The sequence below is a fragment of the Choloepus didactylus genome, chromosome X, assembly GCF_015220235.1.
Source record: "Choloepus didactylus isolate mChoDid1 chromosome X, mChoDid1.pri, whole genome shotgun sequence".
Lineage (NCBI taxonomy): Eukaryota > Metazoa > Chordata > Mammalia > Pilosa > Megalonychidae > Choloepus > Choloepus didactylus.
Window position 1 is genome coordinate 47,579,813 of NC_051334.1, and position 22,439 is coordinate 47,602,251.

A 22,439-nucleotide genomic window follows, 5' to 3' on the forward strand; every position below is an offset into this window, starting at 1 on the left:
GATGAAACCATGCCACTCCCTCACATTCTAGATGACAGGATCAACAAAAGTTGTGTCAAACTGAGGGTTTCTATAATTATATAACTAGCTGTCCAGTGACGGGTGCTACAGAAATGCAATGAAATAACCCTGAAAACACTTGCAAACAAGAGGGTTGTGGGAATGTGTGCATTTTAAATAACCAGAGGTCGTTTTCGTAAGTGGGAGAACACTGTTTTCTAGGTGGATATGAAATCTAGCTGGTTTAGGGTTAGTGGAAATAATAAATAATGAACATCTTAGATATCTCCTAAATAAACTTGGTGAAGTCCAACATGCCATGTCAGTGATGGGGGAGAAATGCACGCTAGTGTGTCAAGCAGCCCCAAGACCGATGTAATCTAAGACCCTCACCTGGCACTGAACTCCCTAGGGAGTCCTCCATCTCTCTCAACTTTGGGTTTCTTTGATTGTTGATAATTGTTAAAAGACTCTGCTCCCATGCTCTCAGCAGCAGGCCTCACCAAGCATGTGTGGAGCTGGTGGAGACCCTGGTCAGGACCCCATTCCAAATCAGCAGTGGCAGCACTGAGAGCAAATCCTCCTTGTAGCCCAAGTCACCCCAATCTGAGATTGGCTGAGGGGAGTCCACAGCGCAAACACTACCCCAGAAAGCAAACTTCTAGGAATCCCCTGAACTGCTGAGAGAAGCACTTTAAATTTAACTGTAAGTTTACCAAATTTATGCTGAGTTAAAACTAGCCCAGATAGCTCTACTTTATGAACAAGGGAATAATAATAATAATAATAATAATAATAATAATAATAATAATACTTTAAGCTTCAGATTATGTAAGGTTTTTTTAAAAATAAAGTTTTCAGAGTGGGTTAGTTATTTTACTATTTTATAGACATGAAAAGTAACTCATTAAAACCTGCTTAAGATGGAAAGTTTAGAAATTGTTTAAAAGAGATTAGAGTTAGAAGACAAAGAAACATGTCAACCTAATGAAACAGATCGTAGCGTCTAACCAGTTGGAGCTTTATTAGTGGGAGAAACGGCAATGCCAAAGAGTTTCCTATGATAAAATGCATCCAAATGGCCCATAATGTCACTATAGATGGAGGTCCAAGCTGAGCAAACATTCAGCATTCAGACCAGACAAATTTTATTAAGTAAGCTATTAGCAGAATGGGAAACTATAAAACTAACTTTTTAATCTATTGGTTTGTATCCTTCTGACACCGGTAACTAGCACCATTATTTGGGCTGATAGAAATCATGTTAAAAATTTACCACAAGGGTGAAAAATGACTTCTAAAAAATGGGAGCAGTTCTAAGGAAATGGTGTTCTCACCATCCCATCAATTCTTTTTTTTTTGTAATTTAAAAAGTTTATCACAGGCATCATACAAATTTCATTTTTATATGGGTAAGGGGCTCAAGACTCTGGAAGGCTCCATTAACTTTAAGAAAAGGAAACTTTAATGTTGTTCTCCAAGACCTGTGGTGAAAATTCAAAGAAAAGACCATGGCAGAATTGCACTTTTAACCAGGCAGAAACTGCTTTCCCAGGGAGGCAAACCCAATAGGCCACTAGGCCTTTCCAACTGTCACCTTTCTCCTGAGGTCCTTAGGATCAGACACAGAGCTTCCTCTCTGCAGGACTCCCACTGCACAGCAGCAGTGTTTAGGACACATGGTGACTGGGCAGTTGTAATCTGTGTTCTCGAAGGAAGAGTGTGCCATTTAAGAAGCTGCATCCTCAAATCTTAGGTGCTCTGACATGGCTGCCCTTGGCATGCCAGACTGTCCTGCTCCCCACTGCCCCAGTGCCCCTTCCTAGCTATGGTGTCCACATCTGTTCCACATTAATGCACAGAAGTTTTCCTAACTCCTTTTACCATTAGAACTTACTGTTCAGGGCCCTTCTCTCAGATCTGGGCTTTGCATTCTGTTTCCTCATCACTAATCAAGCAAACTTCAGGTTATTAGGGTCTCAGCTCTGCCAGTTTGGACAATTCATGGCATCAATGAAACTCACTTTCCTCATCCATAACACTGAAGTATTTGCTTATTTGCATTATGGCCAAGAGAATAACACTAGCCTTTGTGAACTGTACAGTGCTACACAAATTTAAGAAGTAATTTTTCCCAAGATATAATATTGTGTTAATGACAAGATGATTAGGATAGGGGAAGAGAGATGAGGAAAAAACAAAGGCCTTTTACCTCTCCTACATTCCTTCCATGTAGGTGGCTGTTTGCTCTCCTTACTTCTCTGCCTTTTAGCCCACATCATTAGCTCAAGAGTCAGCCTTAAATTTAAGACTTCCACCAGTGCAGATAATGTCTTCATGCTGTGTTGAATCTATTTCTAGAAACTGAAAATTCAGAGAAAGGACCTAACCACAGCAACATAAACTATGTATAAAACAAATCCTCATATTTGTGACATGCTTTATAGCTCACAGTGTATTTATACATACCTTATTTAATTCTCACAGCCAGCCTGTGTTACTAGGCCCATTTTACAGATAAGAAAACATGAGGTGCAGAGTACTTAGATGGCCTATCGGGGCTTGGATTTGAGTCTAGTTGTCATCCATCCACAGCTGCTGATGTTGGGAAGCACCATAACCCTGACTAAAAGGTTTCTCTGTTACCGTGCAAAATATAAAAGTATATGGAAGTTGGCCAGTTCTAATCATTTTATTAGAGGGGCAAAATCTGAGGATTTGGAGGCTTGAGTGCGATAGATTTCTTCTTCCTAAGTGAGATTACCCTGGCATGGTGAGCAGACATGCAACCTGACATGCTGTACTTATGTCATACACCTGGGGACTAGTCAGACATCGAGCCAGCAAGCCACACCAAGCCGAGAGAGTGGTGGTTAACGGGGGGCCACTGTGCGTGAGGATGGGCTTCAAGTAACTATAAAAGGGTATTAAGGAAAAACATCTGAGGGGAAAACACATACCCAAAAAATGTGTTTAAAAAAACCCAAAGAGTCAATTAGCTGACACTAGCCACGAAAAGCCTGTTTGCCCCATTTTACCAGTATAATAAAGAAATACTTGGAATACAAAAAACACCTGCAACCCGAAACAGTTTGAATCAAAGTTTAAACTAGGTTCCATCAGTCTTAAGTGTTAATCAGCAACTCTCAGGTTGATGATTCCCACTTTCAGTTTAAAAAGAATATTTGATTAATTAGAACACCCTTCTCCTCTCTATAGTTATGTTGAATAGAGGTTTTGGATTCAGTCAGTATTCCAGCTTTTGACACACACCCAGCTCATGTCTTGGAAACACCGCGTACCTGGAGTGGGGCTGTTGCAGCCCCTGGGACCCCTCTGGCCCTTGTTTTCTGTAAGTATTCTTTCAAAACACCCCTCTACCCAGAGTTCACACAGTGGAAATGTTTGAGTTGGACAGTACCTTAAAGGTAAACTGGGGCTACTATAAATGAGGAAACTAAGACCTGGCAAGGTGAAATGATTTAACTAAGGATATGCAGACATAAATCCCCCAACTTCCTATAAGGGAAGGACCATTTTTTCACTCTACCTGCTGCCTCTCTTCCAGACTCTTTCTAGCACAGGGTTTCTTTACCTTAGCACTACTGACATTTTGGGCTGGATCATTCTTTGTTGTGGGGGTGGTCCTGTACATTGTTGGATGTTTAGCAGCATCCCTGGTCCCCAGGCACTAGATGATAGTAGCATCCCCTCCAGGTGTGACAACCAAAAATGTCACCTGACATTGCTGCATGTCCCCTGGGGTCCCAAATCAACCTCGATTGAGAACCACTACCCTAACATGAAGGTAAACTTATCTGCTCAGGGTCTGTCAGTCTGTGAATATCTGTGCTGCCAAATGCACAGTCCTCTGTTGAAAGCGCCATGAGGCACCAGGCATGTTATGACAGAGCGCTAGCCATTTCTGATAGGCAAAGCCAAAGTGATAGAGAAAAGATAAAAGACTCAGATGGCCACCTTAACTGCAGGAATGCCCAAGAGCCTTTAAAGGAAGGTGAGAAGCTGTCGTAACCATCTGGTACCCAAGAGGATGACTCTTCCAAGCACTGCTCACCTTCAATTAGAGCAGGACAAAAGAACAAAACCTCATCTACAGGAGGAGATGGAAGGCAGATACTGGGGTAAAATTCTACTTGGGAATTACTCAACCAAGGGAAATCCAGGGACTCTGCTGGAGCTCTTTACAAACAGAAAAAGCTCCCCTTTAGCTTCTGTCTCTTAACCACATTCTCAGGGAGGGGTGTAGGAGAGGCTTTAGTTCACTTTGGGAAAAGTCCCTACAGGCCTATCAGTTCTCTTCTGTCTTTAGTACTAAATATGACAGAGACTTGGATTTGTAGAATGACTGATATTAAACATTTAGAGGAGGAACCCATGAGGCCACTTTTCAGTTCCCTGCCTCACAGAGCTCAAAGAGAAGCTCCTCCTTCCCCAAATACAGCAGTCCCTCTAAAAACTTATTTTTCCTTTCCAATTTTTATGATACTTACTTTTTCACTGTAGAAACATGTTGCAATTGTATTCTATTTTCTGTGCTTTGTCTATAGATTGAGTCTAAGTGCTAGAAATCAATAAGCAACATTTGTAATAATGTCATCATATGAATATTATTCACTGTAGAATCAAGGAGAGTGGTTGGAGAAATATAAAAGAAAATGTAATACAATGTCCCTTAAACTTTTTTCAGTCAAAGGAGAATCCCTGAGTGTCTTGCTAAATAAAGGATCTTCTTTTAATTTCTTTTTTACTTTGTTCACTTCTTCTGGGTATAACAATCACTGTTTCTTCAACATTGTTCCCTTTGTTGGATTTTGTTTTGTTGGCTCTTTATGTTATTTTTTTTCCTTCTTTTAGAGTCCGCAGGATGCTAAACTTTCTGAATTCTTGCATGTCTGCAAGAGCCCTCCCTTTCTTCTCTCATATTTGATTGACATTATGAGTATAGAATTCTAGGTTCAGACATTCTCATTCCAGAACTTTGAAGACATTGCTCCACTGTATTGTATCATCCAATTCTGCTGATGAGAAGTCTGATTCTTGCCTTTCGGAGATGTCTGTTTTTCTCTTTGGGAGCCTTAAGAATTCCCTCTTTTTCTCTTGGAGTTAATGGATGTGCCCATTAATCCTATTCACACTTGATGGGCCCTTGCACTCGGGAAACCAATGTCCTTCCTTAGTTAAGGGAAATTTTCTTCCACTGCTTCTTTAGTACTTTTTCTCCAGTCTCTATCTTTTTTTCAAATCTTTTTAAACAATTTTGGACCATCCTGAGTCTACCCTCCACATCTTGAAACTCCTCTTTTACACATTTCTGACTTTTTGCTCTAATTCTTGGAGATTTTTATCTCAACTTTTATTTCAGATCAATAATTTGGTCTTCAGCCATGTTCAAGTTATTAAACAATCCATTAAATATTTTGTTCATCTAAAAAACCCAGTGACCTGTTCTTGTATTATGACTGGGAGAGCCTTTTAATTCTAAGGATTTTATTAGAGAAATTAAAAAGAAATACATGGAATTGTTTATTTTTGTCACCCCCACTCCTTCAGTCAATTCCTCAGTTCATCAGACAGGTTGGGGACACTCCTACCATGGCCAAAGTAGTGGGGATACTCTGGGGAGAAAAATCTTTGGTGCCCTCAAGATCTGTTTTTCTACCAGCCCTCCCCAGACAGTGTCTCTATTCTGTTTAGAGGGCTATGGACTGAGAAAATAAACGGATCATCTAGTTACACAGGAAGCACCTGTTGCAACTGTTCCTAATGATGTTCTTCAATAAATCACCTGATCAACATGGCTCAAGACTCACTTTTGTCTTCGGCTATAATGATCTCTACTACCATTGCCTCTACCTTTGGTCTTCCACATAGTCAAAACTATCTCTTCCATAATTTCAATGAGACTTGTGAAGAGAAAGTAGTGTGCTGAGCCTCTCATCTTAAACTGGAAGCCCATCTATCCAATTTTAAGGCTTCTTCAGGGAAGGAGGTACCACACTTCCTCCTGCCAGACTGTGAGGGTCACTCATGTACAGCTGAACTCTCTTCTAATACAGCAAAAAACCAGCTTTTTCTTGTTTGAACCTATGTGGAGTTGTCAAGTGAATCACAGGCAGCTTTCTAATCTAATTCTTTAGACTTGTTGTGCTGATTTACATTCCTATTGGTTTCTCTTCTCCAAATAAAAAAATGGAAATCCCAAATCTCCAAAAAATTTTAATTCAGAGGGGCCTTTACAGATCGCTATTGTTACTCATCAAAGAATCAATGTTTTAACACTTTAGCATTTTGTCACCCTCCTGTGGACTCTCTCCAATATTTTCTACATTCTTTACCAAGTCCAGTAAGCAGACATGCATTCCAAATTACAAAAGAGAAAAAGTTCAAATGGCTGAAAAAAAAATTCCTGGGAGTTTGTTCTGGTTTGCTAATGCTGCCGTTTTGCAAAATACCAGAAATGGATTGGCTTTTATAAAGGAGGTTTATTTGGTTACAAAGTTACAGTCTTAAGGCCATAAAGTGTCTGAAGTAGGGCATCAACAATCTGGTACCTTCACTGGAGGATGGCCAATGGCATCTGGAAAACCTCTGTTAGCCTGGAAGGCATGTGGCTGGCGTCTGCTTGCTCACAGTTTGTGTTTCAAAATGGCGTTCTCCAAAATGTCAGTGTCAGCTTCCAAAGCCATCTTCAAAATGTGTCTCTCAGCTGCAGCTACTCTGTCAGCTCCTGTGCATTCTTCAAAGTGTCCCTCTTGGCTGTAGCAAGCTTGCTCCTTCTGTCTGAGCTTATAGAGTGCTCTAGTAAACTAATCAAGGCCATGCTGAATGGGCAGGGGCCAGACTTCATAGAAATTATCTAATCAGAGCCATCACCTAGAGTTGGGTGGGTCACATCTCCATGGAAACAACCTAATCCAAAGTTTCCAACTTAATCAACACTAATACATCTGCCTCCACAAGACTGCATCAAAGATAATGGCATTTTGGGGGACATAATACATCCAAACTGGCACAGGGTTCTATTTCAATTAATAGGTGAGCAAGGTAATTTAAATTGACCTTTCCACTGTGAACAACTAGAAAATTTGACAAAATAAAATAACAAATAAAAATAAAACATAAAAATAAAGCAAACCTTCTGTTTGATATCATCAGAAAGCTACCAAGTGCAGCAAAGAGGACTAGAACCTGGGAGCTCAGAAGGTGAGCCCAGCATTTGGTAAACCATATTTTCCTTAAAGGTACCTGAGAAGCTGACAGAGCATCTGGAAGACTCACACAGACTCTGACAAAAACTGGAGTCCTGGGCCTACCAAGGAGAAAAAGATAAGCACCCCAGGCTTTCAACTGAAACCACAGAAAAAAGGGAAATGGAAAACACAGACTCTAACAGGAACCAAAGCCCAGCTTCAAATCTCCTTTATTCCTGCTTGGATTAAGGTCATCTGGAACTGCTAATGCTCCTAGCCTAGCTATTGGGAAGATGTAAAGTTAAATCATCTCTGGAGGATGATAACCTCACCCAGAGCATCTCAGATTATCTTTACTTTTTTTTTAGCCTATGACTGTCACTCAGTAAAAAAACTCACACACGAGCAAAAAAGCAGCCCTATAAGGAGACAAGTAACATGACCAGAAGCCAAGATTAACAATAAAGAAGTTTCAGATATGGAGTTATATGACACAAACTTTAAAGATAACTATACTTAATAATTTTAAGGAAAAAAATTCAGTGTACAAGTTTAGTACCAGATTAGACACAAGCGAAAAGAAAATTAGAGACCTGGAATATGGGGATGAATATTTAGGCTAAAGCACGAAGATGCAGAAGGTGGAAAAAAAGGAATGTAAGGTTTATGGTATATGGTAAAGCAGTCTAATGTACAATTAATTGGCGTTTCAAAAGGAAAGGAGAGAGAGAATGGATTAGAAAAAACACTGAAGAAACAATAGCTGAGAATTTTTCCAAACTGATGAAAGACATCAAGTCACAGATTTAAGAAGCATAAAAAAAAAACCCAAGCAGGATAAACACAAAGAAAATCACACCTACAGACATCACAGAAGAAAGTTAAGAAAATGAAAGGCAGTATGGGAAAAAAAAGATCTATACCAAAAAAAGGGAACAACAATAATAAGATTAATAGCTGTCTTTTCAACAGAAACGATGGAAGGTATGAGACAGTGGAATGATGTCTTCAAAGTGCTGAAAGAAAATAATTGCCAACAAAAAAAATCAATAACCACTAGAAATATCCTTCACAAATCAAAGGGAAAATGTGTTTTGGGATAACCACACAGCTTATAAGGGAAAGTTCTTCTTTAGAGAATAACTTTTTCTCATAAATGCAAAAGAAATAAGATTGGAACATCAACATTTTGCAACCCTGAATGAAAAATATTCTAGGCAATGATTATCAAGAACTCAAACTATTATGTGTAAGTTATGGTATATGGTAAAGCAAACATATGGTATATGATAAAAAAAACAAACACACGAGCAAAAAAGCAGCCCTATAAGGAGAAAAATAACATGACCAGAAGCCAAGATTAACAATAAAGAAGTTTCAGATATGGAGTTATCTGACACAAACTTTAAAAATAACTATACTTTATCCAGTTGGAACACTTTATAATGGATGGATGGTACTGACAATACATGAAGTCACTGATTAATCTTAACATCACACACACAAACAAAAGAAAGACAAGACATTCTGCCTCTTCTCATGTGATACAATAGGAAACGTAGAATATTTCCTATGGAGAATTCTTGACAAAACATCAAACCCAAATTTGATTAATCCTCCAGATAAGGGTTGGCAATCTTCAGATCTTGAGTCAAATCTGGCTGCCTGCTGTAAATAAAATTGTAGTAGAATACTAGCCATGCATGTCTGTTTTACATACTGTGTATGGCTGCTTTCATGCTACAGTGGCAGAGTTGAGTAGCTGTGATAGAAAGTTTGCCAATTCCTGCTCTACTTCTATCATTGTACCAGAAACACAAGGGAGAGGAGAATACGGTAAACACCATCATGGAGGATATAATCAATCAAATTCAAAATGTGAGATAATCTATAAAACAAATGACTTAGTAACTTCAACATATAAATGGCAAGAAATAATACAGAATGTATAGCACAAATAGAAAACAAATAATATATCAATAATTGAATGAAATGGATTAAATCCTCCAAATTAAAGACAATGATTTTCAGACTGGATAATACACTAAACCCAATCAGAAGTGGCTTTTAAGAGCAACACTTTAAATATAAAGATACAGATATGTTGAAAGTAAAAGGATGGAAAAATATATGCAATGCAGCACCAACCTCAGAAAGCAAGTGTAGCTATATTAATATTTGATTAGAGATAAAGAGGGACATTTCAGAATGATAAAAGATTCAAATTCACAAGAAAGATAAAAAACATTCTAAATGTGTATGTACCTAGTAACATAGTCTCAAATTATATAAAGTCAAAGTTGACAGGATTAAAAGGAGGAATAGATAAGCCTTTAATTGTAGTAGGAGATTTTAACATACCTCTCTCAAAAACTGATAAAACAAACAGACAAACAAAAGCAGTGGATTGGAAGACTCAATATGGTAAAGATGTCAATTTAATCTATAGTTTCACTGCAATCTCAATCAACATCCCAGGAGGTTTTTTATATGGAAATGGAAAGGGCTACCAAAAAAAGCCAAAGAAATCTTGAAGAAGAAAAATAAAGTTCTTCAAAGTGGAAGAACTTGATCTGCTGGACACTAAAATTTATTAACAAGCTACAATAAATAAGATGGAGTGATACTGGTCTAAGAACAGACAAATCAATCAATGGATCAAAATAGAAAATGAAGCAGATGGATCTATCTATATATGTGGACATCTAATTTATGACAAAGGTAGCACTTCAGAGCAGTGGGGTGGGAAAGCATGGTGTTTTTCAATAAACAGGGCTGGGTCAACTGGATATTCATATGGAAAGATCAATTCCAAGTGGATTGTATATCTAAATGTGAAAGTAAAACAATAAAGATTCTAGAAGATAACGTAGGAAATTGGCTTCATGACTTTGAGGTAGGCAAAAATTTCTTAAACAGGACACAAAAAGCACTAACCTGAAGGGTAAAAATCAATACATTGAATTAAGGCCTTTTGTTAATCAAACAATATTATTTAAAAAGTAAAAAAGGCAAGCCACAAAGTGGGAGAAGATATTTTCAACACATATACTCAGCAAAAGACTCATATCCAGAATATATAAAGAACTCTTACAAATCAGTAAGAAAAAAGGCAGACGACCCAATAGAAAAAAATGGGCAAGAGACTTAAAAGGGAATTTCATAAAAGAATATACCAAATGGCCAATAAGGCATTCAACCTTACTACTTCATAGAAATGCAAATTAAAACCACAATATGATATCACTACAAACCCACTAGCATGGCTAAAGTTAAAAAGACTGACAACACTAATATTGGTGAAGACTGTGGAACAACGGGAACTCTCATACACTGGATTTTGGAAAACTGTTTGTCCTTAACTTCGGAAGTTGGATCTACGCATGTCCTGTGACCCACAATTTCACTCCTGGGTATTTTCCTAATGACAAAAAAAAATGTGTGTATATGTGTTCCAAAAGACATGTACAAGAATGTTCACAGCATTATTTTTGATAATAGCTCCAAAATGGAAACAACCTATGTTCATCAACAATAGAATATGTAAGCTGTAGTATATTCATACAATGAAATACTATACAGCAATGAGATCAAATGAACTGGAGCTACACACAATATAGATGCATCACACAAATGATGTCAAGCCAAATAAGCCAGCCACTAAAATATATATATGGTATAATTCCATTTACAGAGTCCAAAAACAGGTAAAATTTATGTGTTGTTAGAATTCAGGAGAGCAGTTACATTCAGAGAGGGGAGAGGGGTAGCAGTGGAGCTATGACCTGAGGAGAGCTGGCAATTTTGTGTTTCTCTACCTGTTTGGTGTTAAACAGGTGTGCTTAGTCACTGAGTATTCACTGCACACTTATGATTTGTATACTTTTCTGCATTCTATACTTCAATAAAAATCTTTTAAACATTTTCAAAGTCTCCAGTGACCATATATAATAAGCTACCTTCCCATTTGATTGCTGTGTCAGATTAAGCAATCAGAAAGGTTTAACTTGTTGTTTTTCAATTTTCACCTGGGACCAGCTGAATCTACTAGAACAAGGTTTGCCCTGCCTATGGCCCAGTTACGCCAGGATCAGATCATACTAGTCATAGATCAGATCTGGCTGAGTCCAAGCAGCAGAAATTATTCTCCCCACATGGATTAACTGCCCAAGCTCTACTTCCATTCCTGACCACAATATGGTTCATTGTGTAATTTTAACTAATTCACTTACAAAAGCATATTTTCCCTGTACGGAAAGCTCTGAAGAGCCACATGAGCCTACCAGGCTGTGGATTTGCTACTTTAATGATATGCAAACAGTCCTCTTGGCCAGAGAGATGCTCAACAGAACTACCTGTAGTCGGATGATCACTGCACGTGTCCCAAGAGAGGACTGACTACACCTGTACCAAACACACATCCTCCCTTACTTATCAGAAGTCATTCAGTGACAGCTCAGCAAGGAAGTTTCATCATCAATATTTCACAAATGCAGGAATGCCTCTTAAAAGGATACTTGTGGTCAAAGCTATACCATAGCCTAAATATCCATGCACTCTCCTGCTTTGTCCGGTTTCCTCTGGCAGAGTCTGGACCATCCTAGGAACAAACAAGAGGACAAACGCTTATTTGCAGAAAAGGGACCTTAAAGAAAGGGGAAAAGCTTCTTTTGTAACCTTAACTTTTATATATTTAGAGATCATAATCAAATATCCTGTATCACCAGTTTCAAAGACACACTGGGAGTGAATATTTCAGCAGAAATTGAATAAACCCTAAAGGTAGGCAAATCAATCCCCAAAGTATCAAGGTTTGGGCATGCCTGTGGGTATACTGACTCAGTACGGTAAAACCATAAAATTTCTTGTGACATTCTTATCATAATTTCACTCAAAGTATCTTTCAGCAGATTAATTATCCTAAAATAGTCTAAATCCTAACTGGTTAAAATTGATTTACACAGAATATTAAAGAAACCTTCTGTAAAAACAACTTTCTAGGCCCACAGAAGATGGCCTGGAAAAACCAGGCTTTTTTGTAGTTTCCTGACAAGTTGGACAAGAATACTCTGAGGTTCTTTCCCAAACATCTACATTATTTGTGTTCTACGGTGGTGCAGCAACTTACTTTCCTATCAGCTTTAGGAAGGTGGGGTCAGTGGGTGAGGGAAACAGAGCCAGAACGAACAATTCAGTTATTTTATTTGCCCTCAAGTAGCAAGTTCCCTTTTACTCTTCTCATGTCTTTCTAACTCAAATATCCCCAGCATTTAATTTCCAAAATATTCTGCAAAACCAAATATTCATTTGAGGTTTAGGAAATCTGTTTAGCACAAGTATTATAAGCAACAAAATTAATATAAAAATTGGATTGACTGCAGCAATTTAAGAGCACTAGTGGGATTTTATGTTGCTGGATGAAAGTACAGCTTGTGAAACAGTCATTTTTTCCATCATCTTTAATATTATAGAGAGGCAACTTGGAAAGGACAATCGATAATAACTAAATAAAAGTTGAACCAAAACTACAAGTAGTTCTAAATCACAATGGATGTAAATTTCTTACTCTAATAGTGACACTGCAGACCAGATGGTTGGGAGAAAGGATTAATCAGAGATCTTTGAGAGGATAAGCATATGGTTACAAGTAGACGGAGGGAAAATAGCAGGCAATTTATTTAACTTCCTAAAGTTTCCACCAGCAAAGATTATTTTTAAAAACTGAGTCCCCATGGTATTTGAGGAATGTTTAGTTACAGATATGGAAATAGCTTAGTGAGCCCTTCTGTGGAAAGGGAAAAATTAACAGAGACCCCAGAAACCAATTTTATTTTACATTTTTACAAACTGTGTGGAAGAAGGAGGACACAGAAATGTCTCCATCTGCAGGTAACAATCATTCCTTAGGGGAATCACCCAAAGACAATTCTAAGAATATTTCAAAATGCCACAAGACTGGGTAGAAATGTGGTACATGACCTTTCCGATATACAAATATCTTTATGGAAAAACGAAACTTTAAAAAAAATAGGAATAAAGTTTCAGTGGCTGAGAGATTTCAAATAGAGTTAAGAGGTCATTCTGGAGGTTATTCTTATGCATTATATAGATATTCCTTTTTAGCTTCTAGTGTATTAGAATAGCTAGAAGGAAATATCTGAAATTGTTGCACTGTAATCCAGTGGACTTGACTGTTGACGATGACTGTATAATCATATAGCTTTTATCATGTGACCATATGATTGTGAACACCTTGTGGCTCACACTCTGTTCCAGTTTGCTAATGCTGCCGTAATGCAAAAATACCAGAAATGGATTGGCTTTTATAAAGGAGGTTATTTGGTTACAAAGTTACAGTCTTAAGGCCATAAAGTGTCCAAGGTAAGGCATTAATAAGGTCCCTTCACTGGAGAAAGGCCATTGGCATCCGGAAAACCTAGCTGGGAAGGCACATGGCTGGCATCTGCTTGCTCCCAGGTTGCGTTTCCAAATGGCATTTTCCAAAATGTCAGTGTCAACTTTCAACTGCCATCTTCAAAATGTATCTCTAAGCTGCAGCTCTAAAATGTCACACTCAGCTGTTCAGAGTTCCTTCTGTTCGTCAGCTCTTTTATATGGCACCAGTGATTAAATTCAGACCCACCCTGAATAGGTAGGGTAACACCTCTAGGGAAATTATCCAATCAAATGTCTCACCCACAGTTGACTGAGTCACATCTCCAAGGAAACAGTCAATCTAAGGATTCCAACCTAATCAACACCAATATGTCTGCCCCCCAATATTGCATCAAAGAACATGGCATTTAGGGGGACATAATACATCCAAACCAGCACACACTCCTTTTATCCAGTGTATGGACAGATAAGTAATAAAATAAAGAAAAATAGGTAAATAAATAATAGGGGGGAGAAGGGGTATGGAATATTTTGGGTCTTCTGTTTCTATTTTTTGGAGTAATGAAAATGTTCTAAAATTGATTGTGGTGATGAATGCACAATTATATGATGATACTGTGAGCCACTGATTGTATACTTTGGGTGGATTATATGGTGTGTGAATATATCTCAACAAAATTGCATTAAAAAAAGAATACATCCTGCTCAACTTCCACATCAGAACATATTTATTCCTCACCTCATTCTTTTGAATAGACTGTATTTCATTCCACACAGGAACAACATACCATAATTTATTTTAACTACTCAGTATGTTTCTAAATTTATGTTATATGTTATTTCCTTGAATATGTTTGCACACACATATTAAAAGACTAATATTAATATTTGTAAAAGATACCTTCCTAAAAGTCATGCTATTATATCATATTATGTTTGCATTTCTTAATTTATAATCTCAAAGTGAATGTTAGAATATGGAAAAAGAATGCTAAAATCATGAATTACTTTGTGCGTTTAGAAAATTTTAAGTGTTTTAATAAGATGTTTCTTTTCTAATAGAAAAAACAATAGGCTCTAAGCTCTCAGTTCTATAAGTGTCTATAGAATCTTACTAAAGAAAAAACTAACAAAATGATAAAAATCATCAGGAAGGATACTATAAACCATCAAACACAAAACAAGTCCCTCAAAGTCAGTTTCATCTGCTCCTCCTCTGAAACAATTAAACAACAAATCCCTACTGTGTCATCTTACCCTATGCAAAGCCACAACACATTATCATCACCTGGAATACTTAAGTTACTGCCTTCTCATCTCAAGGAAGCTACAAGAGATTTATATAAGCACCAAAAGACACAATTCAAATGATTAAAACAAGAGAAGGCCTTCTACTTGAAGGCAAACTAACAAAAGGTCTTCTCAGGCTATAAAAAGACATGCCTCCAGTGTACAAAATAGGTAAAGTGACCTCTGATTCCACAGCAAATCCTGAAATGTAAGAAAGTAAGAGACAACCCTGAAAAGCTTATGAGAGGTAAATTTAGGACAAATAAAAAGTGCAGCTTTGTAAAAGGGGTGTTAAGCAACTTTTTATTCCAAGAGAGTGCCAAAAGTGTGAAGAGGTACAGGAAGAACGTAGATGAATCTGTACATGCTGGCTTTCAGGAAATCTGGGGGTGTTCTGTGGAATAGAACTAAGTTTTTAAGCTGACCCAGAAGAAGACAATCAACTCCTGCTTTACAACACGATTTGGGTTGCTATCATGGACGAGCCAAGAGAGCCCTTTCTGCGGGACAGGGCTGAGCAGAGGTCAGTATGGGTGTAGGCTGATCCTACCATAGGTAGGGCCTCCTACCAAGCCTGTACTTGGAGACCTACTTGGATCTCCATTCATGTGCTACTCATAGAAAAAGTGGGGACTTGCTCTATTACCACACCCCTCCTCAAATCCTATATATCAACCATAAGGTTTTACATTCCCATGTCTTAAGCTCGGGCTACTTCAAGAGCCTGGAACACCATTTCTTCCTCTCACCTTCTATAATATCTACCTGGCAAACCCCTATTCACCATAGGTTGGCTTCTCTGAGAAATGTTTCAGGAGCAACAGAGCATTCTGAGATATACAGGTGAGACCATCACAGGCTCGCTCAACACACTACCTGGGTTTAAGCCTTAGCTCTACTCCTGATTGTGCCATTTCCCCACCATGTAACTCTGGGCCAGTCACCCACCCTTTTTTTGCTTTGGTTTTCACATCTGTGAAATGGACATATTAATAATGACCTATCTCATAGGGACATCATGAGGCTTAAATGAATTTTTACATTAACAGTGTCTGATATGTGGTAAACACTCAACAAATACTGACTATTGTTATTACTAGCCATGTGACTTGTTTGTGCTGTTTAAATAAGACATTTTAAAAATATTTAGCAGTGCCCACCTGGCACATGTTATAAATTCAATTTGTAAATTCAGTTCAATTTATAATTGAGCTCATGTTATAAATTCAGTTCAATTTCCAAAGACTGGAGATGTGATTCCAAGCATGTATTCATGGAAAAAAAAAACCTGTTCTATTAATGCCATTTGGCTATCTTGTGGGACTTTCTATATGAGGGATTTTAAAACTTTTTACTGATGTTATTAATAGAGAGACCCCTTCAAGGAACCAAATACCACCAACTCTGCTTATTACCATTTTCTGGGCATATAACAATGAGTGTCTATTTCTTCTGCATTCATTAAGCTCCTAATTATGTGCCACCCATTGCATGCTGGGTGCTAAAAACACAAAGAGGAATGACACTCAGTACCTGCCCCTTTAGGAGGACACTATCATGTAGGGGAGACAAATACATACATACTAACAAATGTGATCAAGAAAAATAAAGCAGATTAAAGAAGTAAGGAGTGGCAGAAGGTCCTAATTTTGAAACAATTTATCTAGAATTAATGAATAATGATTACTGAGTAGAGTCAGATTTCATTCCATTCTTATATAATGTTAAAATATTATATATATACATATATTTTTTTAAGTTAAGATCGTTACTTTCAAGGCTTATAATAATGAGAGGAACTTTTTTTTTCCAGGGATGGAGCATGTGGTGAGCAAAATAATGATCCCTAAAGATGTCCACATCCTAACCCTTGGAACCAGGGACTATGTCACCTCACCTGACAAAGGGGCTTTGTAAATAGAATTAAGGATATCCAGGTGGGAACCAATCTAATCACATGGCCCCTTAAGAAGTAGAAGGAGGAAGAGGCAGGAGAGATTCAAAGCCTGAGAGGGACTAGAGCTGTTGCTAGCTCTGAAGTGTCAGGAAGCCACGAGGCAGAAAATGCGGTAGCCCCTAGGAGCTGAGAGGGACCTCTAGCTGATAACCTTAGCAAGGAAACAGGCACATAAGTCCTACTGAATTCTGCCAACATGAATTCATGAAACTGAATTCTGCCAACAATTTGAATGAGCCTGAAATTGGAGTCTTTGCCCAGAGCCCAGATGATGCCTCGATCTTGATCTGGAGAGGCTTAAAATGGAGAAAGCAGCACAGCCCACCAGACTTCTTTCTGACCTCCAAAAATGGAATACAATGAATGTGTTGTTTTAAGCCACTGAGTTTGATAAATTGTTATAGCAGCAACAGGAATCTAATACTGCACAGAAGAGTAAATAAATGATGGAATCAGATTTGGGCTCTTTTTCATGTCATCAGGACAGTGAGGCCCGAGATTTCTCAGTCAGGGGTAATAACAGGGTTTAGAAACAGGGAATCTGGTCTCTGACAGTGATACATTGATCATTTCCCTCCCTGCTTAATGCTCTTCCCAGAGCTCCACATGGCCTAGCCCATTCTCAAGCTGTCATGTGCACACAAGTCCCCTGGGGATCTTGTTAAAATGCAGACTCCAATTCAGCAGATCTAGGCAGGGTATGAGATTCTGCATTTCTACCAAGATCCTAGGTAAGGCCTTTGCAGCTGGTCTCCACTCCTTGGTCTTGCCTCTGCCATCTCAGCTCTCCACCCGGCCCCTTCATCACGTTTTCACCAAGCCCTTAAGGATGGAAGTACCTCTGCCTTGTTTATACATGTATCCCCAGAGCCTAAAATAATGTCTGCAACATAATAGGTGCTCAATACATATTTGTCAAATGAGTGAATACACTAATTTTAATTCCCAGCTTCTAGGGAAAAAAAAGGAGCAGAAAGGGAAATCAGGGAGGGGCCAGCGGGGGCACTAGGAAGAACAAAAAGAAAGAGCTTGGTGGGGTCAGGAGGCAGTAATTTGAGGAAACGTGCCTCAGTAACTGAATTTGAAGATTTAAGGAGACTGGGTATCAGATTTCAGCCTGGAGGGAAACTGGTGGAGCACCCAGGAACAGCAGCAAATCCAACTTGCCCAAAAAATCATACGTCAGTCAGTGCAACTATAAACAACTGATTTTCTAGTTTTCTCTCCACACACACACACAGAAGGGTTTCCTGTCCTCCATATTCCATTAATAACCTGCTTGTGACTTTGTCCCAAATCGAGAACATGAGGTCTGCCTGCTGATATGAAAAATCCTGGATAAATTCAGATTTCTGGTGTGCCAAAGGCGGCCTCGTCCACGAGTGCTCTTCTGTAAACTCAGGGAAGGAAGTGAATGATGTGTCTGCATATCTGGACAACATAAATCTCATCTGTGTCTGGCATGAACCATCCGGCTTTAACAGGAGGGAGCGTGCCTCCAGCTGGGCTTGTTTTTGTTTTGGTTGCAAAGTCACCAAGAGCTCCAGAAAAACAAAGCAACTGAGTTTTGTTTTGTTTCGTTCTAATGAGTCAAACTTGCCAGGGACAGGAAGCTGAAGTCTGTCCATAATATTCTTATGCTTTCCTCACATAAAGCCAAAACTTCTAGCCAGCAGCTCATTTTCATCTCCCAAATGAGCTAATATTCTGTAATTCTGGAGCCACGACTGTTTATAACTTCAGGCTTCTAGAACTAGTGAGGGAAATCGTGCTTGTTATCAGAAATGCTGTCCCTTCAAATATCAGCTGTTTGTTTTTAGGAAGATCATTTAGAAATGAGGGAAAGAGAACTGCCCTTTCTTTTCTAACAGGGAAGGAACATCTGGCCTTTCTCACCACCTCTGATTTCAGTTTCATGACATCACTGAGCGTGTGACCTGGATCCATTTCAAGGGAAACTGCAAGAACCCAGGGTTTCACCCAAAAACGAGAAGCCCATTTATTTTTCTGTTGCACTGTTTCTTGTGACCATTGACTGCCCCCAGCCTGGCCATTAGCAGCTCAGTGGAACAAGAACACTAGGGTCAGGAGGATTTAAAGAAATAAGGCCCTTTCTGCATAGGGCATGAGTCATTTCTAACAGGGTCTCCTGGGGAAACAATCTCGTAGTTTGCCTTTTTTTTCCAGTCAGATGGCAATCTTGAAAGACTTTCGAAAAGCCAGTGGAACTGACTTTGAGGACCCTTCTGAATGACTGTGTCTGAAGCTTGAAAGGAAGGGGGTTAAGGGGAAGCTGTGACACAGCTCCCAGCTAGGGCTGGCAAATAGGGCCCCACTAGGAGTATGATAGAAGTCACTGCCATCCCCACACCCAATGCCAAACAAGCACAGTGCTCTCTACCCAAACAGGCTTCTGTGAGCCACCAGCAACACTCAGTCTATTCCTTCAGGCCCATTCAGAGAAGTTTCAGAGGCTCATTCCACCTAAGAGGATGGGCCCTGTTTCAGCTGTCACTGCATGGACATGCCAGAACCCATAGCATTCTGGACCCGCTGCTTTCTCAAACATCTCCATGGAAAAGTGACAGCATACTTGTTACTAAGCCTAATTACAAGCCCAGTTTTTCCAGGGTGCAGTCTTTATGGTATATAGTAAAGTTCAGCTACATGAAACCATTCAAAGCATTTATTTATTCCTACATTTGGGGCACTTTGTTATGCAGCAAAACTAACTGGAGAAGATGGCAAAACCAGGGATGTTTTCACTAGTCTGGAACTGTCAAGACAGTTTCGCTCCAAACCTGGGTTACCCCACTGGTACTCGCCTACGTTGCTTACAAAATTAATCTTGACTCACCACAGTTCGGTGGAGGATGGTTTGGAATAAGGCAGCCATGTCCTAGCAGAGTCATTGTTTTCCTTTCAATTAAATAAAGACATCCATCACACTTTTCACCCAGATTTTCTCAGGGTGAGTTTCAAGATTTCCGAAACTGTTGGTCTAAATTAGCTTCCAAATGCCCAATTCCTGAACCCCTGTTTTCTAAAGTCCTTAATCAAAACTAGAGGTAGACAGCAGATTTCCAAAAAACAACTTGTCACTGAAACCATATGTTTCCAATTGGCAAATGTCTTTTGGAGCACCATTCAAGTAGACACCAAATCGCCAATTAAGCTCATTGAAAAATCTTTCCAAAATGTCCCAAACTTTCAGAGACTCTGGCTTTCTGTCCTTGAAGTTAAGACCTAGAAGGGACATGAATCCCATGAATGCCTTATCAGGCTGGGAACTCCCTCAAAGAGAAAGAAATCAGAAAACGCTAGAGCAGCATGCCCTGGGTCCTGCACAGCATCACGTTTTGGGAGACTTGTTAAACTTGATTTGGTAAGTCCTAGGGAATCTGAAATATGCAGACTGGATTTAGGATTAAGTGCAACCAGAATTGTGGTTCAAAGCTGACTGGGAGAAAAATAAACTCTACATGGTTTCACAGACAATGTACATGTGTGGTCAGTAAAGGTACGGGCTGCACTAGGTCATCTCTCACTCCTCCCATCTGAGCTCCCCACTGTGCTGAACCACATGGAGGAGCCATGTAGAGGCATTCTAGTTGGCAGTTCTAGCCTTTGAGTCCTTCCAGGCCAGGCCCCAAGCATAGGAGGGAATAAGCCTTTGGATGATTCTAGCTCCCAGACATCAAATTACCCCCAGCCTTGGACTTTTCCCACCTGAGGCCCCAGACTTTATGGAGAAGAGGCAAACTGTCCTTACTATGCCCTTTCCAAATTCCTGACCCAGAGACTCCTGAATATAATAAAACGATTGCTGTTTTACTCCCCTACATTTGGGGCACTTTGTTATGCAGCAATACTAACTGGAGGAGACGGCAAAACCAAGGGCCAGCACCCTCCTCTGCCCAACGTGGTCTCCATCATGATTCTCTCTGCAGCAGCAGGAACTTTTCTCTGCTCTCACACTAGCAGAGGCCTCAGTGGGCCCATCCCAGATGCTGCCATAGGTGCCTGCCATTCACTGTCTCTACAACCTCCATTCCCAGCACTCCACACCAGGCTCTGACTGCCACCATCACCCTGCCCAAATCTTAATTGTTAGCATTGCTGTGACCTCCAGCCCAAAGGAGGTGAAGGCTGCTGCTGCTCTGCCATTTCTGGGCTGGAGGGGAACTCAAGAGCTATTGAGGATCCCAGCCCCCATGCCTGCAAACATCCAATGTCTCTCTTTAGTTCCTCAGATTTCATGGACTGGACAGTCAAATAATATCCCTCTCCTACCCACTTCCAGGGTACCACTGATAGACTCAGAACCAGTTACAGTGAGCAAACCACCAATATATCCATTCTTGAGAGGCAGGGACTTGGCTTAAACACTCCTGGCCAGCCCATTCCCTTGATATGTTGTTTAAGAACACACACTCTGGGATCAAATTCAGTCCCCATCACTTTCTAATTCTCTGACCTCAAATGACTCAAACCTTCAAACTTCAGTTTCTAATCTGTGTAATGGTGACAACAGTACCTACCGAATAAGGCTGTTTTGAAGATCATAAGGGAATCCATGTGAAGTGCCTGGCATGTAATAAATGCTCAATAAATTTTAGCTGCTTTTAATAATGTCTTCCCTAGTAAGAAGCATCTCTTGTGACTTACCCTTGTAAGACTTGAAAGCTGTCGTTACTGGGTGGTGGGTCTTGATCTGGGCCAACCCCAACTCTATAGGCCACCAGGGAGAAAGACAAGGAGAAAAACAGGAAGGATTAGCTTGGACCACAGAAGCCATGGTGACTGAATTTAGCCAAGATGCTGACCATCTTCCCAAAGCAGGAGTGCGGTTAGCTGTCATGCAAGAGTCATGAGAAAGAGGCCCCATACCACATCAGATCCCAGAGGGCAGGAGGGGCAATATCCTGTGTGTTTGTACCCTAAGCAAGGTTTCTGGAAAATGGCACACATTGGCAACTGTCCATCTGCCTTCCTGTACCAGACAGTCCCATTGTCACAACGTAGGTCTCACTGCACTGGGCCTTTTCCACTCTGTTACACTTTCCTCACTTCCTCCCTGACCAGCCTTTATTATTTTCCTAACATTTTATTATGAAACTTTTCATATATGCAGGGAAAAGTTGAAGCAATAGTGAACACCTGTATATCCAACACTTAGATTCTGTCCTTAACATTTTAGTATATTTTCTTTTTTTTTTAAATTCAAATTTATTGAGATATATTCACATACCATGCAGTCATACAAAGCGTACAATCACTTCATAGTACCATTATATAGTTGTGTGTTCATCACCAAAATTAATTTTTGAACATTTTCATTACCACACACAAACAAGTAATAAGAATAAAACTTAAAGTGAAAAAGAACAGTTAAAGTAAAAAAGAACACTGGATGCCTTTTTTTTTTTGCCCCTGTTTTTCTACTCATCCATCCACACACTGGACAAAGGGGGGTGTGATCCACATGGCTTTCCCAATCACATTGTCATCCCTCATAAGCTACATTCTTATACAATAGTCTACTAGATTCAAGGGTTCTGGATTGTAGTTTTTTTTTTAATCTT

The 22,439-nt window shown here is 39.4% G+C and overlaps 1 protein-coding gene across 1 annotated transcript in view; it reads right to left on the reverse strand.

Moving 5' to 3' along the window:
• The window catches only part of SLC9A7 (solute carrier family 9 member A7), a 94,875-nt gene that overhangs the window by 3,565 nt on the left and 68,871 nt on the right, over nt 1-22,439 (reverse strand). Inside the window, 3 exon segments of the mRNA XM_037821171.1 lie at nt 2,809-2,914; nt 11,729-11,811; nt 21,519-21,585. Coding sequence (XP_037677099.1) covers nt 2,809-2,914; nt 11,729-11,811; nt 21,519-21,585 — 256 coding nt within the window.